This window comes from Zonotrichia albicollis, chromosome 1 (genome assembly GCF_047830755.1).
Source record: "Zonotrichia albicollis isolate bZonAlb1 chromosome 1, bZonAlb1.hap1, whole genome shotgun sequence".
NCBI lineage: Eukaryota > Metazoa > Chordata > Aves > Passeriformes > Passerellidae > Zonotrichia > Zonotrichia albicollis.
In genome coordinates, this window is record NC_133819.1 from 154,891,495 (window position 1) to 154,915,047 (window position 23,553).

The window sequence follows — 23,553 nt, forward strand, 5'->3', positions numbered from 1 at the left end:
CTCCCTAAAATTCCCAAACTCCCAAAATTGCTAAAATTCCCAAAATTCCCTCTCAAAATTGCCACCATCCAACCCCAGAATTCCCAAAATTCCGTCCCAAACTCCCCAAAAACGCTCGCAAAAATCTCAAATATTGACTCTGAAATCCCCAAATTCCACCCCAAAATCCAACCCCAGATTCCCAAAATCCCCAAATCCCTTCCCAAAACTCCCAAAATTCAATCCCAAAATTCCCAAAGTTCCCATCCCAAATTCCCAATCCTAAAATTCCCAAATTCCCAATCCCAGAATTCCCAAAATCCCCAAAAATCCCTCTCTGAAATCCCATCCCAAACTCTCAGAAATCCTCCCCAAAATTGCAAAAATTGACTTGGAAACCCCCAAAAATCCCCCAAAAAAACCCCAAACCCCCCAAACCCCAATCCCAGAATTCCCAAAATTCCCATCCCAAAAATCCCAAAAACTCAATCCCAAAATCCCAATCCCAGAATTCCCAAAATCCCCAAAAACCCCTCTCCGAAATCCCATCCCAAACTCTCAGAAACCCTCCCAAAAATGGCAAAAATTGACTTGGAAACCCCCAAAAATCCCCTCAAAAACCCCTAAAAACACCCCCAAACCCCCCAAACCCCATTCCCAAAATTCCCAGAATTCCCAAAATTCCCAAAATTCCCAGAAATTCCCGGAATTTCCCCTCACTCAGCCCAGTGCAGGCACTCCCAGAGCAGCCGGGAGCTCTCCTGGGGCCTCCCCAGCGACTCCTGAGCCAGAGCCAGGTTCAGGCACAGGCGGCTCCGCATCCGAGACACCTCCGCAACGGGGACCACGCCTGGAAAATAATGGGAAAATTGGGAAAAAAATGGGAAAATTGGGATTTGGGATGTGGGATTGAGGATCAGGGATTTGGGATCAGGATTTGGGGATTTGGGATGGGAATTCTGGGATTCGGGGTCAGCAATGTCAGGCACAGGCGGCTCCGCATCCGAGACACCTCCGACACTGGGACCACGCCTGGATGGGAAAATAATGGGAAAAAATGGGAATGAAAATGGGAAAATTTGGGAGTTCTGGGATTTGGGATTGAGGATCTGGGATTTGGGATTGAGGGTGTGGGATTTGGGATGGGAATTCTGGGATTTGGGATGGGAATTCTGGGGTTTGGGGTCAGCAATGTCAGGCACAGGCGGCTCCGCATCCGAGCCAGCTCCGACACAGGGACAACGCCTGGAAATGATGGAAAAAATGGGAAAATTGGGAAAAATGGGAATTCTGGGATTTGGGATTGAGGGTCTGGGATTTGGGATGGGAATTCTGGGATTTGGGATGGCAATTCTGGGGTTTGGGGTCAGCAATGTCAGGCACAGGCGGCTCCGCATCCGAGACACCTCCGCGACAGGGACCACGCCTGGGAATTGGGAATGAAAATGGGAAAATTGGGAAAAATGGGATGTGGAATCATGGATTTGGGATTGAGGGTCTGGGATTTGGGGATTTGAGTTCGTAATTCCAGGATTTGGGATGGGAATTCTGGGATTTGGGGTTGGAAATGTCAGGCAGAGGTGGCTCCGCATCTGAGCCAGCTCCGCGAAACGGGGACCACTCCTGGGGAAACAATGGGATAAAATGGGAATAAAAATGGGAAAAATTGGGAAAAATGGGATTTGGGATTGAGGATCTGGGATTTGGGATCAGGATTCTGGGATTTGGGATGGGAATTCTGGGATTTGGGATGGGAATTCTGGGGTTTGGGGTCAGCAATGTCAGGCACAGGCGGCTCCGCATCCAAGCCAGCTCAGGGACAGGGACCACTCCTGGATGGAAAAAATAATGGGAAAAAAATGGGAAAATGTGGAAAAATGGGATTTGGGATTGGGAATTCTGGGATTTGGGATTGAGGGTCTGGGATTGGGGGATTTGGGATGGGAATTCTGGGATTTGGGATGGGAATTCTGGGGTTTGGGGTCAGCAATGTCAGGCACAGGCGGCTCCACATCCGAGACACCTCCGACACCGGGACAACGCCTGGAAATTGGGAATAAAAATGGGAATAAATATGGGAAAATTGGGAAAAATGGAAATTCTGGGATGTGGGATTGAGGGTCTGGGATTTGGGATCAGGATTCTGGGATTTGGGATGGGAATTCTGGGATTTGGGGTCAGCAATGTCAGGCAGAGGCGGCTCCGCATCCGAGACACCTCCGACACAGGGACCACGCCTGGAAATTGGGAATAAAAATGGGATAAATGGGAAAATTTGGGAATTCTGGGATGTGGAATCATGGATTTGGGATTGAGGGTCTGGGATTTGGGGATTTGGGATGGGAATTCTGGGGTTTGGGGTGGGGAATGTCAGGCACAGGCGGCTCCGCATCCGAGACACCTCCGACACTGGGACCACGCCTGGAAATTGGGAAAATAATGGGAAAAAAATTGAAAAAATGGGAAAATTTGGGAATTCTGGGATTTGGGATTGAGGGTCTGGGATTTGGGATCAGGATTTGGAGATTTGGGATGGGAATTCTGGGATTTGGGGTTGGGAATGTCAGGCACAGGCGGCTCCGCATCCGCGCCAGCTCTGAAACGGGGACAACACCTGGAAAAATAAAGGAATAAAAATGGGAATAAAATGGGAAAATTTGGGAATTCTGGGATTTAGGATTGAAGTTTTGGGATTTAGGAACAGGATTCGGAGATTTGGGGTCAAAATTCCAGGATTTGAAATCAAAATGTGGTGATTGGGTGTTGAAAATGTGGAAATTTTCAAATCCAATCCCAGCATTTGGAATTGGAAACAATGGGATTTGGAGGCAGAAATTCCAGGATTTAAGATTTGGGGATTTGGGATTGAAATTCCAGGATTTGGGAACGAAATTTGGGATCAAAATTTCAGGATTTGGGGTGGAAAGTTCTGGGGATTTGGGACTGGAAATTTGGTATTTGGTATCACAATTCAGGGATTTGAGATCAGAATTTTGGGAATTTGGGATTGAAATTCTGGGATTTGAGGTCAGAAATTCCAGGATTTGAAATTTGGGGTCCAAATTTGGGGATTTGGGATTGAAATTCTGGGATTTGAGGTCAGAAATTCCAGGATTTGGGATTTGGGATTGAAATTCTGAATTTTGGGAACTGCATTCCCTTCCCAAATCGGAAAAGTTCTGCTCCTAAATCCCAAAATTCCACTCCTAAACTACCAAAATTCCCAAATTTTCCCAAAATTCCCAAATTCTCCCCTCACCTTCCAGCTGAGTCTCGAGGATGTGCAGGTTTGTTGTGGAATCCCAAAAAAACTCAAAAAAAACACCCCCAAAAACTCAAAAAAAATCCCTCCAGAAAATTCCCAAAAATTCTCCCAAAAATTCCCAAAAGCCCCCAAAAAATTCTCCCTAAAAAATCCCCAAAATTCTCCGCAAAAATTCCCAGATTTCCCAATAAAACTAAAAAAAAAATCCCCCAAAAAAGTCCCAAACAAAAATTCCCAAATAATTCCTAAAATATCCCAAATAATCCTCAAAAAATACCCCCAAAAATTTTAAAAAATCCCAAATAATTCCCTAAAAAATTCCCAAAAAACCCCCCAAAAATACTCAAAAAAAAATCGAATCCCCAAAATTCACCATTTCTCCAAAGACTCCCAAAAAATTCCTAAAAAAGTCCGCAAAAATCCCAAAAAAACTCCGAAAAATATTTCCCAAAAAGTCCCAAAGAATTCCTTTAAAAATCCCCACAAAAAATAAAATAAATCCCCCAAAAAACCTCAAAAAATTAAAAAAAATGCAAAAAACCCCCCCAAAATACCAAAATTTTCCAAAAAAATCCTAAAAAAAACTTCCCAAATTTTCCAAACATTCCCCAAAAACTCCCACAAGACCTCCCAAAAACTTCCCCCAAAAATTCCCTAAAATTCCCAGAATTTGCAAAAGAACTCCCAAAAAATCCCCAAAAATCTTCAAAAAATTCCCAAAACTTCAAAAAAATCTCCCAATAATTCCTAAAAAAATCCTAAAACAATCCCCCCAAAAAACCCTTAAAAATCCCCAAAAAACCTCCCAAAAATACTTCCTAAAATTCCCAAATAACTCCTAAAAAATTCCAAATAATCCTCAAAAATTCAAAAAAATACCCCAAAAATTTTAAAAAATCCCAAATAATTCCCTAAAAATTCCCAAAAACCCCCTCAAAAAAAGCTCCAAAAAAATCCCAAAAAGAATCCCCAAAATTCACATTTTCTCGAAAGACTCCCAAAAAATTCCTAAAAAAGTCCTCAAAAGTGCTCCAAAACCTCCAGAACCCCCCAAAAATTCCCAAATATTCTCACCAAAAATCCCCAAAATTACTCAGAACTCAAGGAAAAAATCCCAAAAAAAATCCCAAAAAAACTTCCCAAATTTTCCACAAATTCCCCAAAAACTCCCACAAGAGCTCCCAAAAACTTCCCCCAAAAATTCCCCAAAATTCCCAGAATTTGTAAAAGAACTCCCAAAATATGCCCAAAATTCTTCAAAAAAATCTCCCAATAATTCCCAAATAATTCCTAAAAAAATCCCAAAAAAATCCCAAAAAAACCATTAAAAAATCCCAAAAATTAAAAAAATCTCCCCAAGATCAGCCAAAAACTTCCAAAAAATTCCCCCAAAATTCCCAGAATTCGCAAAAGAACTCCCAAAAAAATCCCCAAAAATATCCACAGAATTCTTCAAATAATTGCCAAAATTCTTCAAAAATCTTCCAAAAATTCCCAAAAAATACTAAAAAAACCCCAAAAAATCTCCAAAAAATCCCTAAAAAACCTCCCAAAAATATTTCCTAAAATTCCCAAATAATTCCTAAAAAAACCCAAATAATCCCCAAAAATTTCAAAATAATCCCAAATAATTACCTAAAAATTTCCCAACAAAATCCTCAAAAAATCTCCAAAATTCTTCAAAAAATCTCCCAAAAATTCCCAAATAATTCCTAAAAAACACCCAAAAAAATCCCAAAAAAACCCTAAAAAATTCCCCAAAATTATAAAAAATCTCCCCAAGATCAGCCAAAAACTGCCAAAAAATTCCCCCAAAATTCCCAGAATTTGCAAAAGAACTCCCAAAAAAATCCCCAAAAATATCCACAAAATTCTTCAAATAATTGCCAAAATTCTTCAAAAAAATCTCCCAATAATTCCCAAATAATTCCTAAAAAAAACCAAAAAATTCCCCCCAAAAAACCTCCCAAAAAATTAATAAAAAAACCCTAAAAAATTCACCAAAAATTAAAAACAAATCTCCCCAAGATCAGCCAAAAGCTCCCAAAAAAGCCCCCCAAAATTCTCCCAAAACCTCTCAAAAACCTCCAAAAATTCCCAAATTTTTCCAAATTTCCCAAATTTTCCCAAATTTCCCCAAAAACTCCCACAAGAACTCCCAAAAACTTGCCCCCAAAAATTCCCCAAAATTCCCAGAATTTGCAAAAGAACTCCTAAAAAAATCCCCAAAAAATCTGCAAAAATATCCCCAAAATTCTTCAAAAAATTCCCAAATAATTCCTAAAAAAACCCAAAAAAATACCCAAAAAATACCCTAATAAAATAAAAAAAACCCTAAAAAATACAAAAAAAAAAAAAACCCAAAAACTCCTAAAAAATTCCTAAAAATTTAAAAAAATCTCCCCAAGATCAGCCAAAAACTCCCAAAAAAGCCCCCAGAACCTCTCAACAACCTCCAAAAATTCCCAAATTTTTCCAAAATTCCCAAATTTTCCCAATATTCCCAAATTTCCCGCTCACCTTCCAGCTGTGTCTCCAGGACGTGCAGGCTGTTCTGGAACGCCCAAAAAAATCCCAAAAATGCTCCAAAACCTCCAGAACCCCCCAAAAATTCCCAAATATTCTCATCAAAAAATCCCCAAAATTACTCAGAAGTCAAGGAAAAAAATCCCAAAAAAATTCCCCAAAAAAACTTCCCAAATTTTCCACAAATTCCCCAAAAAATTCCCACAAGAGCTCCCAAAAATTTCCCCCAAAATTCCCAGAATTTGCAAAAGAACTCCCAAAAAAATCCCCAAAAATATCCCCAAAATTCTTCAAAAAATTCCCAAATAATTCCTAAAAAATACCCAAAAAATACCCAAATAAAATCCAAAAAAAATCCTAAAAACATCCCAAAAAAACCCCTTAAAAATTCCCAAAATTATAAAAAAAATCTCCCCAAGATCAGCCAAAAACTCCCAAAAAAGCCCCCAAAATTCCCCCAAAACCTCTCAACAACCTCCAAAAAATTCCCAAATTTTTCCAAAAAATTCCCAAATTTTCCCAAACTTCCCAAATTTTCCCAAAATTCCCAAATTTCCGCTCACTTTCCAGCTGTGTCTCCAGGACGTGCAGGCTGTTGTGGATCACCCAAAAAAATCCCAAAAGTGCTCCAAAACCTCCAGAACCCCCCAAAAATTCCCAAATATTCTCACCAAAAATCCCCAAAATTACTCAGAACTCAAGGAAAAAAATCCCAAAAAAATCCCCAAAAAAACTATCCGAATTTTCCACAAATTCCCCAAAAAATTCCCCCAAAAATCCCCCAAAATTCCCAGAATTTGCAAAAGAACTCCCAAAAAATCCCCAAAATTCTTCAAAAAATTCCCAAAACTTCAAAAAAAATCTCCCAATATCTCCCAAATAATTCCTAACAAAACCCCAAAAATCTCCAAAAAAACCTCCCAAAAATATTTCCTAAAATTCCCGAATAATTCCTAAAAAAACCCAAATAACCCCCAAAAATTTCAAAAAAACCCCAAATAATTACCTAAAAATTTCCCAACAAAATCCTCAAAAAATCTCCAAAATTCTTCAAAAAATCTCCCAAAAATTCCCAAATAATTCCTAATAAAACCCAAAAAAATCCCCCGAAAAAACCCTAAAAAATTCCCAAAAATTAAAAAAATCTCCCCAAGATCAGCCAAAAACTTCCAAAAAATTCCCCCAAAATTCCCAGAATTTGCAAAAGAACTCCCAAAAAAATCCCCAAAAATATCCCCACAATTCTTCAAAAAATTCCCAAATAATTCCTAAAAAATACCCAAAAAATACCCAAATAAAATCCCAAAAAAATCCTAAAAACATCCCAAAAAAACCCCTTAAAAATTCCCAAAATTATAAAAAATCTCCCCAAGATCAGCCAAAAACTCCCAAAAAAGCCCCCAAAATACCCCCAAAACCTCTCAACAACCTCCAAAAATTCCTGAATTTTTCCAAAAAATTCCCAAATTTTCCCAAAATTCCCAAATTTCCCCAAAATCCCCAAAATCCCGCTCACCTTCCAGCTGTGTCTCCAGGACGTGCAGGCTGTTCTGGAAGGCCCAAAAAAATCCCAAAAGTGCTCCAAAACCTCCAGAACCCCCCAAAAATTCCCAAATATTCTCATCAAAAATCCCCACAATTACTCAGAACTCAAGGAAAAAAATCCCAAAAAAATCCCAAAAAAAATCCCAAAAAATCTTCCCAAATTTTCCAAAAATTCCCCAAAAACTCCCACAAGACCTCCCAAAAAATTCCCCCCAAAAATTCCCTAAAAGTCACAGGATTTGCAAAAGAACTCATAAAAAAATCCCCAAAAAAATCTGCAAAAATATCCCCAAAATTCCCAAATAATTCAAAAAAAAAAAGAAAAAAACCCCCAAAAAATACCCTAATAAAATCCCAAAAAAATCCTAAAAAATCCAAAAAAATCCCCAAAAAACTCCTAAAAAATTCCTAAAAATTTAAAAAAATCTCCCCAAGATCAGCCAAAAACTCCCAAAAAATTCCCCCAAAATTCCCAGAATTTGCAAAAGAACTCCCAAAAAATCCCCAAAAATATCCCCAAAATTCCTCAAAAAATTCCCAAAACTTCAAAAAAAATCTCCCAATAATTCCCAAATAATTCCTAACAAAACCCCAAAAATCTCCAAAAAAAACCCTAAAAAACCTCCCAAAAATATTTCCTAAAATTCCCGAATAATTCCTAAAAAAACCCAAATAATCCCCAAAAATTTCAAAAAAATCCCAAATAATTACCTAAAAATTTCCCAAAAAAATCCCCAAAAAATCTCCACAATTCTTCAAAAAATCTCCCAAAAATTCCCAAATAATTCCTAAAAAAACCCCAAAAAAATCCCCAAAAAATCCCTAAAAAACCCCAAAAACTCCTAAAAAATTCCTAAAAATTTAAAAAAATCTCCCCAAGATCAGCCAAAAACTCCCAAAAAAGCCCCCAGAACCTCTCAACAACCTCCAAAAACTTCCCAAATTTTTCCAAAATTCCCAAATTTTCCCAAAATTCCCAAAATCCCGCTCACCTTCCAGCTGTGTCTCCAGGACGTGCAGGCTGTTCTGGAACGCCCAAAAAAATCCCAAAAGTGCTCCAAAACCTCCAGAACCCCCCAAAAATTCCCAAATATTCTCATCAAGAAATCCCCAAAATTACTCACAACTCAAGAAAAAAAATCCCAAAAAAATCCCCAAAAAAACTTCCCAAATTTTCCACAAATTCCCCAAAAAATTCCCCCAAAAAATCCCACAAAATTCCCAGAATTTGCAAAAGAACTCCCAAAAAATCCCCAAAATTCTTCAAAAAATTCCCAAAACTTCAAAAAAAATCTCCCAATATCTCCCAAATAATTCCTAACAAAACCCCCAAAATCTCCAAAAAAAACCTCCCAAAAATATTTCCTAAAATTCCCGAATAATTCCTAAAAAAACCCAAATAATCCCCAAAAATGTCAAAAAAATCCCAAATAATTCCCTAAAAATTCTTCAAAAAATCTCCCAAAAATTCCCAAATGATTCCTAAAAAAAAAACCAAAAAAATACCCAAAAAATACCCTAAAAAAATCCCAAAAAAACCCTAAAAATAAAAAAAAAATCCCCCAAAAACTCCTAAAAAATTCCTAAAAATTTAAAAAAATCTCCCCAAGATCAGCCAAAAACTCCCAAAAAAGCCCCCAGAACCTCTCAATAACCTCCAAAAATTCCCAAATTTTCCCAAAATTCCCAAATTTTCCCAAAATTCCCAAAATCCCGCTCACCTTCCAGCTGTGTCTCCAGGACGTGCAGGCTGTTCTGGAACGCCCAAAAAAAATCCCAAAAGTGCTCCAAAACCTCCAAAACCCCCCAAAAATTCCCAAATATTCTCACCAAAAAATCCCCACAATTACTCAGAACTCAAGGAAAAAAATCCCAAAAAAATCCCAAAAAAACTTCCCAAATTTTCCACAAATTCCCCAAAAAATTCCCCCAAAATTCCCAGAATTTGCAAAAGAACTCCCAAAAAATCCCCAAAAAATCTCCAAAATTCTTCAAAAAAATCTCCCAATAATTCCCAAATAATTCCTAACAAAACCCCAAAAATCTCCAAAAAAAAACCTAAAAAACCTCCCAAAAATATTTCCTAAAATTCCCGAATAATTCCTAAAAAAACCCAAATAATCCCCAAAAATTTCAAAAAAAATCCCAAATAATTCCCGAAAAATTGCCAAAAAAAATCCCCAAAAAGTCTCCAAAATTCTTCAAAACATCTCCCAAAAATTCCCAAATAATTCCTAATAAAAACCCCAAAAAATTAAAAAAAATCAATAAAAAACCCCAAAAAACTCCTAAAAAAATCCTAAAAATTAAAAAAAATCTCCCCAAGATCAGCCAAAAACTCCCAAAAAAGCCCCCAAAATTCTCCCAAAACCTCTCAACAACCTCCAAAAATTCCCAAATTTTCCCCAAATTCCCAAATTTTCCCAAATTTTCCCAAAATATTCCCAAAATCCCGCTCACCTTCCAGCTGTGTCTCCAGGACGTGCAGGCTGTTATGGAACGCCTGCAGCGCCCGGCGCAGGGCGATCCCAGCACCCGAAATTCCCAAATTTCCCGAAATTCCCGAATTCCCCTGGGTGCCCTCGGCCTCCTGGGGCTCCTGGGGGATTTTTGGGAATTCTGGGAATTCGGGAATTTGGGGAATTTCGGGAATTTCGGGGCCTTCAGCCATGAAGAGGAAAGTGCGGCCGATGGTGGCCCAGGCGCGCTGCTGCTCCACAGGGTCATTGAGGGAACGGGCCAGGGACAGGTGCTGCAGCTGGTGCTGGGGGAAAAAACACGGAAATTGGTTAAAATGGGGAAAATTGGGAATTTGGGGGAAAAAAAACAAAAAAAATTGGGTGAAATTTGGAGAAAATTTGAGGAAATTGGGAGGAATTTGCTGCTCTGAGGGGTCACTGAGGGAACGGGGCAGGGACAGGAGCTGCAGCTGGGGATGGGGAAAAAACAGGGAAATTGGTTAAAATGAGGAAAATTGGGAGAAATTTGGGAAAAAACCAAAAAAAATTGGGTGAAATTTGGAGAAAATTTGGGGAAATTGGGAGGAATTTGCTGCTCTGAGGGGTCCCAGAGACGCCAGGGCAGGGAGAGGGGCTGGAGATGGGAATGGGGGGAAAATGGGGAAAAAAAAGGGGAAAAAATGGGGGGAAAAATGGGGAAATTGGTTAAAATGGGGAAAATATTGAATTTCTGGGAGAAATTTGGGGAAAAAACAAAAAAAATTGGGTGAAATTTGGAGAAAATTTGGGGAAATTGGGAGGAATTTGCTGCTCTGAGGGGTCCCAGAGACGCCAAGAGTGCTGGAAGTGGGGTGGGAAATATGGGGGGAAATGGGGAAAAAAAGGGGAAATTGGTTAAAAATGGGGAAAAAGGGAAAAATTGGGAGGAAATGGGAAAAAATTGGGAAAAATTTGGGAAAAAATTGGGTGAAATTTGGAGAAAATTGGGGAAATTGGGAGGAATTTGCTGCTCTGAGGGGTCCCAGAGACGCCAGGAGTGCTGGAAGTGGGGTGGGAAATATGGGGGGAAAATGGGGAAAAAATGGGAAAAATTGGTTAAAAATGGGGAAAAAGGGAAAAATGGGGAGGAAATGGGAAAAAATTGGGAAAAATTTGGGAAAAAATTGGGTGAAATTTGGGGAAAATTTGGGGAAATTGGGAGGAATTTGCTGCTCTGAGGGGTCTGAGAGAGGCCAGGGCAGGGAGAGGGGATGGAGATGGGGATGGGAAAATGGGGAGAAAAATTGGTAAAAAATGGGGAAAAAAGGGGGAAATTGGTTAAAAATGGGGAGAATCGGGAATTTGGGGTGAAATTTGGGGAAAAAACAAAAAAAATTGGGAGAAATTTGGTGAAAATTTGGGGAAATTGGGAGGAATTTGCTGCTCTGAGTGGTCTGAGAGAGGCCAGGGCAGGGAGAGGGGATGGGAAATGGGGAGAAAAATTGGTAAAAAATGGGGAAAAAAGGGGGAAATTGGTTAAAAATGGGGAAAATGGGAATTTGGGGAGAAATTTAGGGAAAAAGCAAAAAAAATTGGGAGAAATTTGGAGAAAATTTGGGGAAATTGGGAGGAATTTGCTGCTCTGAGGGGTCCGAGTCCGGCAGTGGTGCTGGAGCTGGGGCTGGGAAAATGAGGGAAAAATTGGTAAAAAATGGGGAAAAAAGGGGGAAATTGGTTAAAAATGGGGAGAATTGGGAATTTGGGAGAAATTTGGGGAAAAAACAAAAAAAATTGGGAGAAATTTGGAGAAAATTTGGGGAAATTGGGAGGAATTTGCTGCTCTGAGGGGTCACTGAGGGAACGGGCCAGGGACTGGAGCTGCAGCTGGGGATGGGGGAAATGGGGGAAAAAACAGGGAAATTGGTTAAAATGGGGGAAAACATTGAATTTCTGGGAGAAATTTGGGGAAAAAACAAAAAAAATTGGGAGAAATTTGGAGAAAATTTGGGGAAATTGGGAGGAATTTGCTGCTCTGAGGGGTCCCAGAGACACCAGGAGTGCTGGAAGTGGGGTGGGAAATAGGGGGGGAAATGGGGAAATAAAGGGGGAAATTGGTTAAAAATGGGAAAAAGGGAAAAATTGGGAGGAAATGGGAAAAATTTGGGAAAAATTTGGGAAAAAATTGGGGGAAATTGGGAGGAATTTGGGGAAATTGGGAGGAATTTGCTGCTCTGAGGGGTCCCAGAGACGCCAGGGCAGGGAGAGGGGATGGAGATGGGGATGGGGGAAAATGGGGAGAAAAATTGGTAAAAAATGGGGGGAAAAGGGGGAAATTGGTTAAAAATGGGGAAAATTGGGAATTTGGGGAGAAATTTGGGAAAAAAACAAAAAAAATTGGGTGAAATTTGGAGAAAATTTGGGGAAATTGGGAGGAATTTGCTGCTCTGAGGGGTCTGAGAGAGGCCAGGGCAGGGAGAGGGGATGGAGATGGGGATGGAAATTTGGGATTGGAATTTTGGGAATTCTGGGATCGGAATTTTGAATTCCCAAATTCTCACCCAAATTCCTCTCCAAAATTCCCCAAATCCATCCCTAGAATCCCCAAATCCCCCAAATCCACTTCCAAATTCCCAAAATTCCAATCCATGTCTCCTCAAATCCCTTCCCAACATTCCCAAAATTCCCAGAATTCCCAAAGCCAGGAATTCCCAATTTTTACTTTTCCCAATTTCTCTCCTCCAAATCCTCTCCCAACATTCCCAGGGGATTTGGGAATCTGGGATTGGAATTTTGGGAATTCTGGGATTGGATTTTGGGGAATCTGGGATTGGAATTTTGGGATTCTGGGATTGGATTTTTGGGGAATTTGGCAGTGGAATTTTGGGAATTCGGGATGGAATTTCTGGAAATTTTTGGATTGGAATTTGTGGGATCTGGGATTGGATTTTGGGGAATTCTGGGATTGGAATTTTGATGTGGATTTGGGGATTCTGGGATTGGAGTTTTGAGAATCTGGGATGGAATTTCTGGAAAATTTTGTATTGGGATTTGTGGGATCTGGGATTAGATTTTGGGGAATTGTGGGAGAGGAATTTGGGATTGGAATTTTGGGATTCTGAGATTGGATTTTGGGGAATCTGGGATTGGAATTTTGGGAATTCTGAGATTGGATTTTGGGGAATCTGGGATTGGAATTTTGGGAATTCTGAGATTGGATTTTGGGGAATCTGGGATTGGATTTTGGGGAATCTGGGATTGGAATTTTGGGAATTCTGAGATTGGATTTTGGGGAATCTGGGACTGGAATTTTGGGATTCTGGGATTGGATTTTGGGGAATCTGGGATTGGAATTTTGGGATTCTGGGGTTGGATTTTGGGGAATCTGGGATTGGAATTTTGGGGGATTCTGAGATTGGAATTTGGGGAATCTGGGATTGGAATTTTGGGGAATCTGAGATTGGATTTTGGGGAATCTGGGATTGGATTTTGGGGAATCTGGGATTGGAATTTTGGGATTCTGGGATTGGAATTTTGGGGAATCTGGGATTGGATTTTGGGGAATCTGGGATTGGAATTTTGGGAATTCTGAGATTGGATTTTGGGGAATCTGGGACTGGAATTTTGGGATTCTGGGATTGGATTTTGGGGAATCTGGGATTGGAATTTTGGGATTCTGGGGTTGGATTTTGGGGAATCTGGGATTGGAATTTTGGGGGATTCTGAGATTGGAATTTGGGGAATCTGGGATTGGAATTTTGGGGAATCTGAGATTGGATTTTGGGGAATCTGGGATTGGAATTTTGGGGGATTCTGAGATTGGAATTTGGGGAATCTGGGATTGGAATTTTGGGGAATCTGAGATTGGATTTTGGGGAATCTGGGATTGGATTTTGGGGAATCTGGGATTGGAATTTTGGGGGATTCTGAGATTGGAATTTGGGGAATCTGGGATTGGAATTTTGGGGAATCTGAGATTGGATTTTGGGGAATCTGGGATTGGATTTTGGGGAATCTGGGATTGGAATTTTGGGATTCTGGGATTGGAATTTTGGGGAATCTGGGATTGGATTTTGGGGAACCTGGGATTGGAATTTTGGGATTCTGAGATTGGATTTTGGGGAATCTGGGATTGGAATTTTGGGAATCTGGGATTGGATTTTGGGGAATCTGGGATTGGAATTTTGGGAATTCTGAGATTGGATTTTGGGGAATCTGGGATTGGAATTTTGGGGTATCTGAGATTGGATTTTGGGGAATCTGGGATTGGATTTTGGGGAATCTGGGATTGGAATTTTGGGATTCTGGGATTGAATTTTGGGGAATCTGGGATTGGAATTTTGGGAATCTGGGATTGGAATTTTGGGGAATCTGGGATTGGATTTTGGGGAACCTGGGATTGGAATTTTGGGATTCTGAGATTGGATTTTAGGGAATCTGGGATTGGAATTTTGGGAATCTGAGATTGGATTTTGGGGAATCTGGGATTGGAATTTTGGGAATTCTGAGATTGGATTTTGGGGAATCTGGGATTGGAATTTTGGGGAATCTGAGATTGGATTTTGGGGAATCTGGGATTGGATTTTGGGGAATCTGGGATTGGAATTTTGGGATTCTGGGATTGAATTTTGGGGAATCTGGGATTGGAATTTTGGGAATCTGGGATTGGAATTTTGGGGAATCTGGGATTGGATTTTGGGGAACCTGGGATTGGAATTTTGGGATTCTGAGATTGGATTTTGGGGAATCTGGGATTGGAATTTTGGGAATCTGGGATTGGATTTTGGGGAATCTGGGATTGGAATTTTGGGAATTCTGAGATTGGATTTTGGGGAATCTGGGACTGGAATTTTGGGAATTCTGGGATTGGATTTTGGGGAATCTAGGATTGGAATTTTGGGAATTCGGGATGGAATTTCTGGAAATTTTTGGATTGGAATTTGTGGGATCTGGGATTGGATTTTGGGGAATTCTGGGATTGGAATTTTGGTTTGGATTTGGGGATTCTGGGATTGGAATTTTGGGAATCTTGGGATGGAATTTCTGGAAATCTCTGGATTGGAATTTGTGGGATCTGGGATTAGATTTTGGGGAATTCTGGGATTGGAATTTTGATTTGGATTTGGGGAATCTGGGATTGGAATTTTGGGAATTTGGGATTGGATTTCTGGAAATTTCTGGATTGGAATTTGTGGGATCTGGGATTAGATTTTGGGGAATTGTGGGAGAGGAATTTGGGATTGGAATTTTGGGAATTCTGGGATTGAATTTTGGGAATCTGGGATTGGAATTTTGGGAATTCTGGGATTGGATTTTGGGGAATCTGGGATTGGAATTTTAGGAATTCTGGGATTGGATTTTGGGGAATCTGGGATTGGAATTTTAGGAATTCTGGGATTGGATTTTGGGGAATTTGGCAGTGGAATTTTGGGAATTCGGGATGGAATTTCTGGAAATTTTTGGATTGGAATTTGTGGGATCTGGGATTAGATTTTGGGGAATTCTGGGATTGGAATTTTGATTTGGATTTGGGGATTCTGGGATTGGAGTTTTGGGAATCTGGGATTGGATTTCAGGAAAATTTTGGATTGGAATTTGCGGGATCTGAGATTAGATTTTGGGGAATTGTGGGAGAGAAATTTGGGATTGGAATTTTGGGAATTTGGGATTGGATTTGGGGAATTCTGGGAGTGGAATTTTGGAGATTCTGGGATTGGAATTTTGGGATTCTGAAATTGGAATTTTGGGAATTTGGGATTGGATTTGGGGAATTCTGGGAGTGGAAATTTGGGAATTGTGAGATTGGGGAATGTGGGATCAGACTTTGGGAATTTGGGATTGGATTTTGAGAACCTGGGACTGGAATTTGGGGAACTCTGAGATTGGAAATTTGGGAATTTCAGGGCTGGATTTGGGAACCTGGGATTGGAAATTTGGGAATCTGGGAAGGGATTTTAGCACTCCAGGAATGGAAATTTGGGTTCCCAAAATTCCCCAAGTCCCAAAATTCCAATCCCACATTCCCAAAACCAACCCCACAATCCCAAAAAAAAAATCCCAAAATTCCAAAATTCCCCCATTTCCCTCACTTTTAGGGAATCTCTAGAGCTGAACCAGGCGCTCCAAATTTTCCCATTTTCCTGATTTCCCCCTTTCCCAAACCGCTCCCCAACATTCCCAGAATTCCCAAAATTCCCAAATTTTCCCATTTCCCCTCACCTGCAGAGCCTGAGGGAAGCAGTGCAGCTCAGCCAGGCGCTCCCATTTTTCCCATTTTCCCCCTTTCCCCCTTTCCCAAACCCCTCCCCAACATTCCCAGAATTCCCACAATTCCCAAAATTCCCAAATTTTCCCGTTCCCCTCACCTGCAGAGCCTGAGGGAAGCAGCGCAGCTCAGCCAGGCGTTCCCAATTTTCCCATTTTCCCCCTTTCCCCCTTTCCCAAACCCTTCCCCAACATTCCCAGAATTCCCAAACTTCCCGAAATTCCCGAAATTCCTGGAATTATGGTTTCCCCTCACCTGCAGAGCCTGAGGGAAGCAGTGCAGCTCAGCCAGGCGCTCCCAATTTTCCCGTTTTCCCCCTTTCCTAAACCCCTCCCCAACATTCCCAGAATTCCCAAAATTCCCGAAATTCCCAAATTTTCCTGTTCCCCCTCACCTGCAGAGCCTGAGGGAAGCAGCGCAGCTCAGCCAGGTGCTCCTAATTTTCCCATTTTCCCGCTTTCCCCCTTTGCCAAAACTCCCCAAACCCCTCCCCAACATTCCCAAAATTCCCGAAATTCCCAAATTCCCAGATTTCCCGTCTCCCCTCACCTGCAGAGCCTGAGGGAAGCAGTGCAGCTCAGCCAGGCGCTCCCAATTTTCCCATTTTCCCGCTTTCCCCCTTTGCCAAAACTCCCCAAACCCCTCCCCAACATTCCCAGAATTCCCAAAATTCCCGGAATTCCCAGATTTCCCATTTCTCCTCACCTGCAGAGCCTGAGGGAAGCAGTGCAGCTCAGCCAGGCGCTCCCCAACCTTGCGGTGAGCGACGGCGCAGCCCAGGGTGTCCCCAGAGCCCTGCAGGAGCTGCAGCTCCTCCCGGTGCTGGGCCAGGGCCTCCTGGAAACGGCCTGGAAAGGGAAATATCCCATAAACCCTGATCCTATAAACCCTGATATCCTATAAACACTGATATCCCACAGCCCGGATATCCCTGATATCCCACAGCCCTGATATCCCATAGCCCTGATCCTATAAACCATTATATCCTATAAACCCTGATATCCCACAGCCCTGATATACCATAGCCCTGATCTTATAAACCCTGATATCCCACAGCCCTGATCCTATAAACCCTGATCTTATAAACCCTGATATCCCACAGCCCTGATATACCATAGCCCTGATCCCATAAACCATTATATCCTATAAACCCTGATATCCCACAGCCCTGATCCTATAAACCCTGATATCCTATAAACCCTGATATCCCACAGCACTGATATCCCACAGCCCCGAGCCCTGCAGGAGCTGTAGCTCCTCCCGGTGCTGGGCCAGGGCCTCCTGGAAACGGCCTGGAATGGCAAATATCCCGTAAATCCTGATCCTATAAACCCTGATATCCCACAGCCCTGATATACCATAGCCCTGATCCCATAAACCATTATATCCTATAAACCCTGATATCCCACAGCCCAAATCCTATAAACCCTGATCTTATAAACCCTGATATCCCATAGCCCTGATATCCCATAGCACTGATCCTATAAACCCTGATATCCCACAGCCCTGATATCCTATAAACCCTGATATCCCATAAACCCTGATATCCCACAGCCCCGAGCCCTGCAGGAGCTGCAGCTCCTCCCGGTGCTGGGCCAGGGCCTCCTGGAAACGGCCTGGAAAGGGAAATATCCCGTAAATCCTGATCCTATAAACACTGATATGCTATAAACCCTGATATCCCACAGCCCTGATATCCCACAGCCCTGATATCCCATACCTTGATATCCCACAGCCCTGATCCTATAAACCCTGATATCCCATATCCCTGATCCCATAAACCATGATATCCCATAAACCATGATATCCCATAAACCCTGATATCCCATAAACCCTGATATCCTATAAACCCTGATATCCCACAGCCCTGATATCCCTGATATCCCACAGCCCTGATATCCCACAGCCCCGAGCCCTGCAGGAGCTGCAGCTCCTCCCGGTGCTGGGCCAGGGCCTCCTGGAAACGGCCTGGAAAGGGAAATATCCCATAAATCCTGATATCCTATAAACCCTGATATCCTATAAACACTGATATCCCACAGCCCTGATATCCTATAAACCCTGATATCCCATAGCCCTGATATCCCATAAACCCTGATATCCCATACCCTGATATCCCACAGCCCTGATATCCCATAGCCCTGATCCCATAAACCATGATATCCCATAGCCCTGATATCCCATAGCCCTGATCCTATAAACCATTATATCCTATAAACCCTGATATCCCATAGCACTGATCCCATAAACCGAGATATCCCACAGCCCTGATATCCCGGATATCCCACAGCCCTGATCCTATAAACCCTGATATCCCATAGGCCTGATCCTATAAACCATTATATCCTATAAACCCCGATATCCCATAGCCCTGATCCTATAAACCCTGATATCCCACAGCCTTGATCCTATAAATCCTGATCTTATAAACCCTGATATCCCACAGTCCGGATATCCCATAGCCCTGATATCCCATACCCTGATCCTATAAATCCTGATCCTACAAATTCCATGACCCTGATATTATAAATCCTGATATCCCACAGCCCTGATATCCCTGATATCCCATACCCTGATATCCCACAGCCCTGATATCCCACAGCCCTGATATCCCTGATATCCCATACCCTGATATCCCACAGCCCTGATATCCCATACCCTGATATCCCACAGCCCTGATATCCCACAGCCCTGATATCCCATACCCTGATATCCCACAGCCCTGATATCCCTGATATCCCACAGCCCTGATATCCCATACCCTGATATCCCACAGCCCTGATATCCCTGATATCCCACAGCCCTGATATCCCATACCCTGATATCCCACAGTCCTGATATCCCTGATATCCCACAGCCCTGATAACCCACAGACCTGATCCCACCAAAAATCCAATTTCCCATTCCCATTCCCAGTTTTCTCATTTTTCCCAGTTTGAATTCCCACTTTTCCGAGTCCCATTCCCACCTTCCCATTCCCACTTTTCCCAGCTCCATTCCCAACTTCCCAGTTCACAATTCCCATTTATCCCAGCCCAGAATTCCCATTTTTCCCAGGAATTCCCTCACCATTTGCAGCCAGGATCTCCCCAGCCCCATTCCCAGTTTCATTCCCAGTTTCCCATTCCCATTCCCACTTTTCCCAGATTGAAATTCCACTTTCCCAGCCCCATTCCCAGTTTGAATTCCCAATTTCCCAGTTCAGAATTCCCATTTTTCCCAAGAATTCCCTCACCATTGGCAGCCAGGATCTCTCCCATGCGGTTGCACGCCGCCGCCTCCTCGGCCACGTTCCCGACCCGCCGCGATTTCTCCTTGGATTTCTCCAATTCTGCCGGAAAAAATTCCCAAAATAAATTAAAATTGGGTTTTAAAAAATGGGAGTTTGGGGTGGGGAAAGGTGGGATTGGGTTGTTTCCTATGGGGGATTTTTGGGGTGAGGGTTTGGGGAGTTTTTGAGGGGATTTTTTAGGGAATTGTCACAAGAATTTAGGGAGTTTCTACAAAAATCCAGGGAATTCCAAAGGAAAATTCAGAAAATTCCCACAAAAATTTAAAAAAAAAATCCCACAAAAACCCCAGGGAATTCCCATAAAAATCCAGGGAATTCCCACAAGAATCTAAGAAATGACATTAAAAAAATTCCCCCAAATATCCAAGTAATTCCCAGAAAAATCTGGGGAATTCTTAATAATAATCCAGAAAATCCCCACAAAAATTCCAAGAGATTTCCAAAGATAAATCCAGGGAATTCTAAAGAAAATCCAGAAAATTCTCACCAAAAAATTCCCACAAAAATTCAGATAATTACCACAGGAATTTAAGAAATTAAAAAAAAAAACCTTTAAAATATCCCCCAAAATCCAAGAAATTCCCATAAAAATCCAGAAAATTCCCATAAAAAATTAAAAATCCCACCAACAATACAGGGAATTCCCATAAAAATCCAGGAAAAAAACCCAGAAAAATTCCTCCAAAAAATCCAAGAAATTTCCACAAAAATTGAAGGAATTCCTAAAAGAATCGAAGACATCCCCCCCAAAAAAATCCAGTGAATTCCCACAAAAATAAGAAAAAATCCACCCAAAATCCAAGGAATTCCTAAAAAAATCAAAGAAATTCCCATAAAAAATCAGGGAATTCCAACAAAAATCCAAGGAGTTTTTTTTTTTTAAATCCTGGGAATTTAAAAAAAAAAAAGCCAAGAAATTCCCACCAAAATCCAGGAAATTTCCAAAAAAATCCAGGGAATTCCCCCAAAAAAATCCACAAAATTTCCAAAAATATCCCAAAAATTCAAAAAAACCACCATGAAATTCCCACAAAAATTTAAAAGAGTTCCTAAAAACATCAAATAAATTCTCATAAATATCCAGGGAATTCCCACAAAAATCCAGAAAGTTCCCATAATTTTTTTATAGTCCAGAAGTTCCTATAGAAATCCAAGGAATTACTAAAAAAAAAAGCAGAAAATTCCCACAAAAATCCAATAAATTCCCACGAAAATCCAGAAAAATCTAGGGAATTCCCATTTAAAAAATCCAGAATTCTAAAATTCCAGGAAAATAATCCAGAAAATTTCCCCCCCAAAAATCCAAGAAATTCCCAGAAATGGTCCATGGAATTCCTAAAAAAAGCAAAGAAATTCCCACAAGATTCGAAGAAATAAAAAACAAAAAAATCCAGAAAATTCCCCCAAAAAATAAGAAAAATTCCCAGAAAAATTGAAAGAATTCCTAAAAAAAATTATAAAATAATTTCCCATGAAAATCCAGAAAATTCCCACAAAAATCCAGGGAATCTCCAAGAGGATGCAGGGAATTTTCACAAAAATCCAAGGAATTCTTAAAAAAAAGCAAAAATATTCTCATAAAAATCTAAGAAAACCCAAAGAAAATCCAGGGAAAAAAATCCAGAAAATTCTCCCCAAAAAATCCAAGAAATTCCTACAAAAATTGAAGGAATTCTTAAAAAAATCAAAGATTTTCCCACAAAAATCCAGGGAATTTTCACAAAGATAAAAAAATCCCAAAAGTATCCAAGAAATTAAAAAATAAAATCCAGGGAATTCCCACAAATATCCAAGAATTTCTTTTCAAAATCCATAGAATTCCTAAAAAAACAATCCAGAAATTTACCACAAAAATCCAGGAAATTCCCCAAGAAATCCAAAACATTTCCAAAAGAAAAATCCAAGAAATTCCCACAAAAATTTTTAAAAATAAAAATTAAAAAAAAAAAGAAAATTTTTAAACAATACAGAAAATTCACAGAAGTATCCAGGGAATTCCCACAAATATCCATGATATTCCAAAGAAAACCCAGAGAATTCCCACAAATATCCAGCAATTTTTTTTTAAAAATCCAAGAATTTCTCACAAAAATCCAGGAAATTCCAAAGAAAATCCACTAATTCAAAAAAAAAAAAAAAAAAAATCCAAGGAGGGATTGAAAAGCCCTGAAATAAAAATTTAAACACTTCTGACAGGATTTGGAGTTTCTGTGAGGGTTTTGAGGGATTAAAAAGCCCTAAATTAAAAATCAAAATATTCTTGAGGGGATTTGAAGCTCCCGTGCGGGGTTTGAAGGGTTGAAAAGCCGCAAAATAAAAATTAAAACAATCATGAGGGGATTTTGAGCTCCTGTGAGGGGTTTGAGTGATTGAAAAGGCCCAAAATAAAAATGTAAACATTCGTGAAGGGACTTTTAGCTCCCGGGAGGCGTTTGAGGGATTGAAAAGGCCAAAAATAAAAAATTAAACACTCGTGAAAGGGATTTGGAGCTCCCGTGAGGGGTTTGAGGGATTGAAAACTCCCAAAATAAAAATTGAAACAATCATGAGGGGATTTGGAGCTCCTGTGAGGGGTTTGAGTGATTGAAGAGCGCCAGGGTAAAGATTTTAAACCCCGTGAGGGAATCTGGAGCTTCTGGGAGGGGTTTGAGGGATTAAAAAGCCCCGAAATAAAAATGTAAATACTTTTGAGGGGAAGTGAGCTTCTGTGAAGGGTTTGAAGGTTTGAAAAGCCTTTAAATAAAAGTTTTAAACACTTGTGAGGGAATTTGGAGCTCCTGGGAGGGGTTTGAGGGAATGAAAAGCCCCAGGGTTAAGATATTAACCCCGTGAGGGGAACTGGAGCTCCTGCGAGGGGTTTGAGGGGTTGAAAAGCCCCAAAATAAAAATTTCAACACTCGTGACAGAATTTGGTGCTTCTGTGAGGGGTCTGAAGGTTTGAAAAGCCCCCGGGTGAAGATTTGAACCCCTGTGAGGTGAATTTGAGCCCCTGTGAGGGGTTTGCGGGATTGAAAAGCCCCCGGGGTGAAGATTTTTAACCCCGTGAGGAGAACTGGAGCTCATGGCGGCCTGAGGGGAGGGAATCGTGAGGGGACCGCGGGGCCGCCTGAGGAGGCTCCGGCTCGGGAGTCACTCCTGGAGCCCTGAGCGTGCCCGTGCCGCCTTCCAGCCCCGCTCCGAGCCCATCCCGTGCCGTTTAAAGCGCGTTCAGCGCCATGAAAGCCCCGACTCACGGCGGATCTCCCGCGCCGCCTCCGCGCTCAGCTCGCCCGCCATTCCCGCCGCTCGCCGAGACCACGCCTCCCTCGCGCTCTGATTGGCTGAGCGCTAACGTGTTCACCAATCAACGCCCGGCGAGGCGGGAACGGGTGCTTCTATTGGTCAGTAGAGGCGAAGTCCCGCCCCTTTGGTGAGGCGGGAAAAGGCGCTTCCGCCCGGCCCTCAGCGGCGGCTTGGGGAGAGGAGGGCGCCCCCTGGTGGCTCCCAGTGAGTCCCAGTAATGACCAGTAAATCCCAGTTTGCTCCCAGTAACTCCCAGTAACTCTCAGTTTGCTCCCAGTAACGCCCAGTAAATCCCAGTTTGCTCCCAGTTCATTCCCAGTAACTCCCAGTTACCCCCAGTTCATTCCCAGTAAATCCCAGTTGACTCCAGTCACTCCCAGTCACTCCCAGTTCATTCCCAGTAACTCCCAGTAAATCACAGTAACTCCCAGTAACTCCCAGTAGCTCCCAGTAGCTCCCAGTTCACTCCCAGTAAATCTTAATTTGCTTCCAGTAACTCCCAGTATCCCCAGTATTCCCATCCCAGTTCACTCCCAGTAACTCCCAGTTCACTCCCAGTTCATTCCCAGTAAACCCAGTTCAATCCCAGTTCATTACCAGTAAATCCCGGTGGATCCCAGTTCACTCCCAGTAACTCCCAGTTCACTCCCAGTTCACTCCCAGTAAATCCCAGTTTGCTCCCAGTAATTCCCAATAACTCCCAGCAGCTCCCAGTTCATTCCCAGTAAATCCCAGTGGATCCCAGTAACCCCCAGTTACTCCCAGTGACTTCCAGTGGATCCCAGTAACTCCCAGCTCATTCCCAGTAAACCCAGTTCACTACCAGTTACTACCAGTTACTCCCAGTAGCTCCCAGTAACTCCCAGCATTCCCAGTCTCCCCAGTAACCCCCTCCCAGTTCACTCCCAGTATTCCCAGAATCCCTATCCCAGTTCACTCCCAGTAACTCCCAGTTCACTCCCAG

At 41.7% G+C, this 23,553-nt stretch overlaps 1 protein-coding gene across 1 annotated transcript; it reads right to left on the reverse strand.

Moving 5' to 3' along the window:
- Positions 1-695: 695 nt before the first annotated feature.
- Positions 696-22,633, reverse strand: LOC141725478 (tonsoku-like protein). Its single transcript, XM_074529149.1, has 6 exons — positions 22,541-22,633; positions 19,251-19,346; positions 16,721-16,863; positions 9,776-10,079; positions 2,381-2,400; positions 696-809 (listed from the first exon to the last, which is right to left on the reverse strand). Exons 1-6 carry the CDS (start codon positions 22,581-22,583, stop codon positions 696-698), a joined length of 720 nt encoding a protein of 239 aa, XP_074385250.1. The 5' UTR covers positions 22,584-22,633.
- Positions 22,634-23,553: the final 920 nt, after the last annotated feature.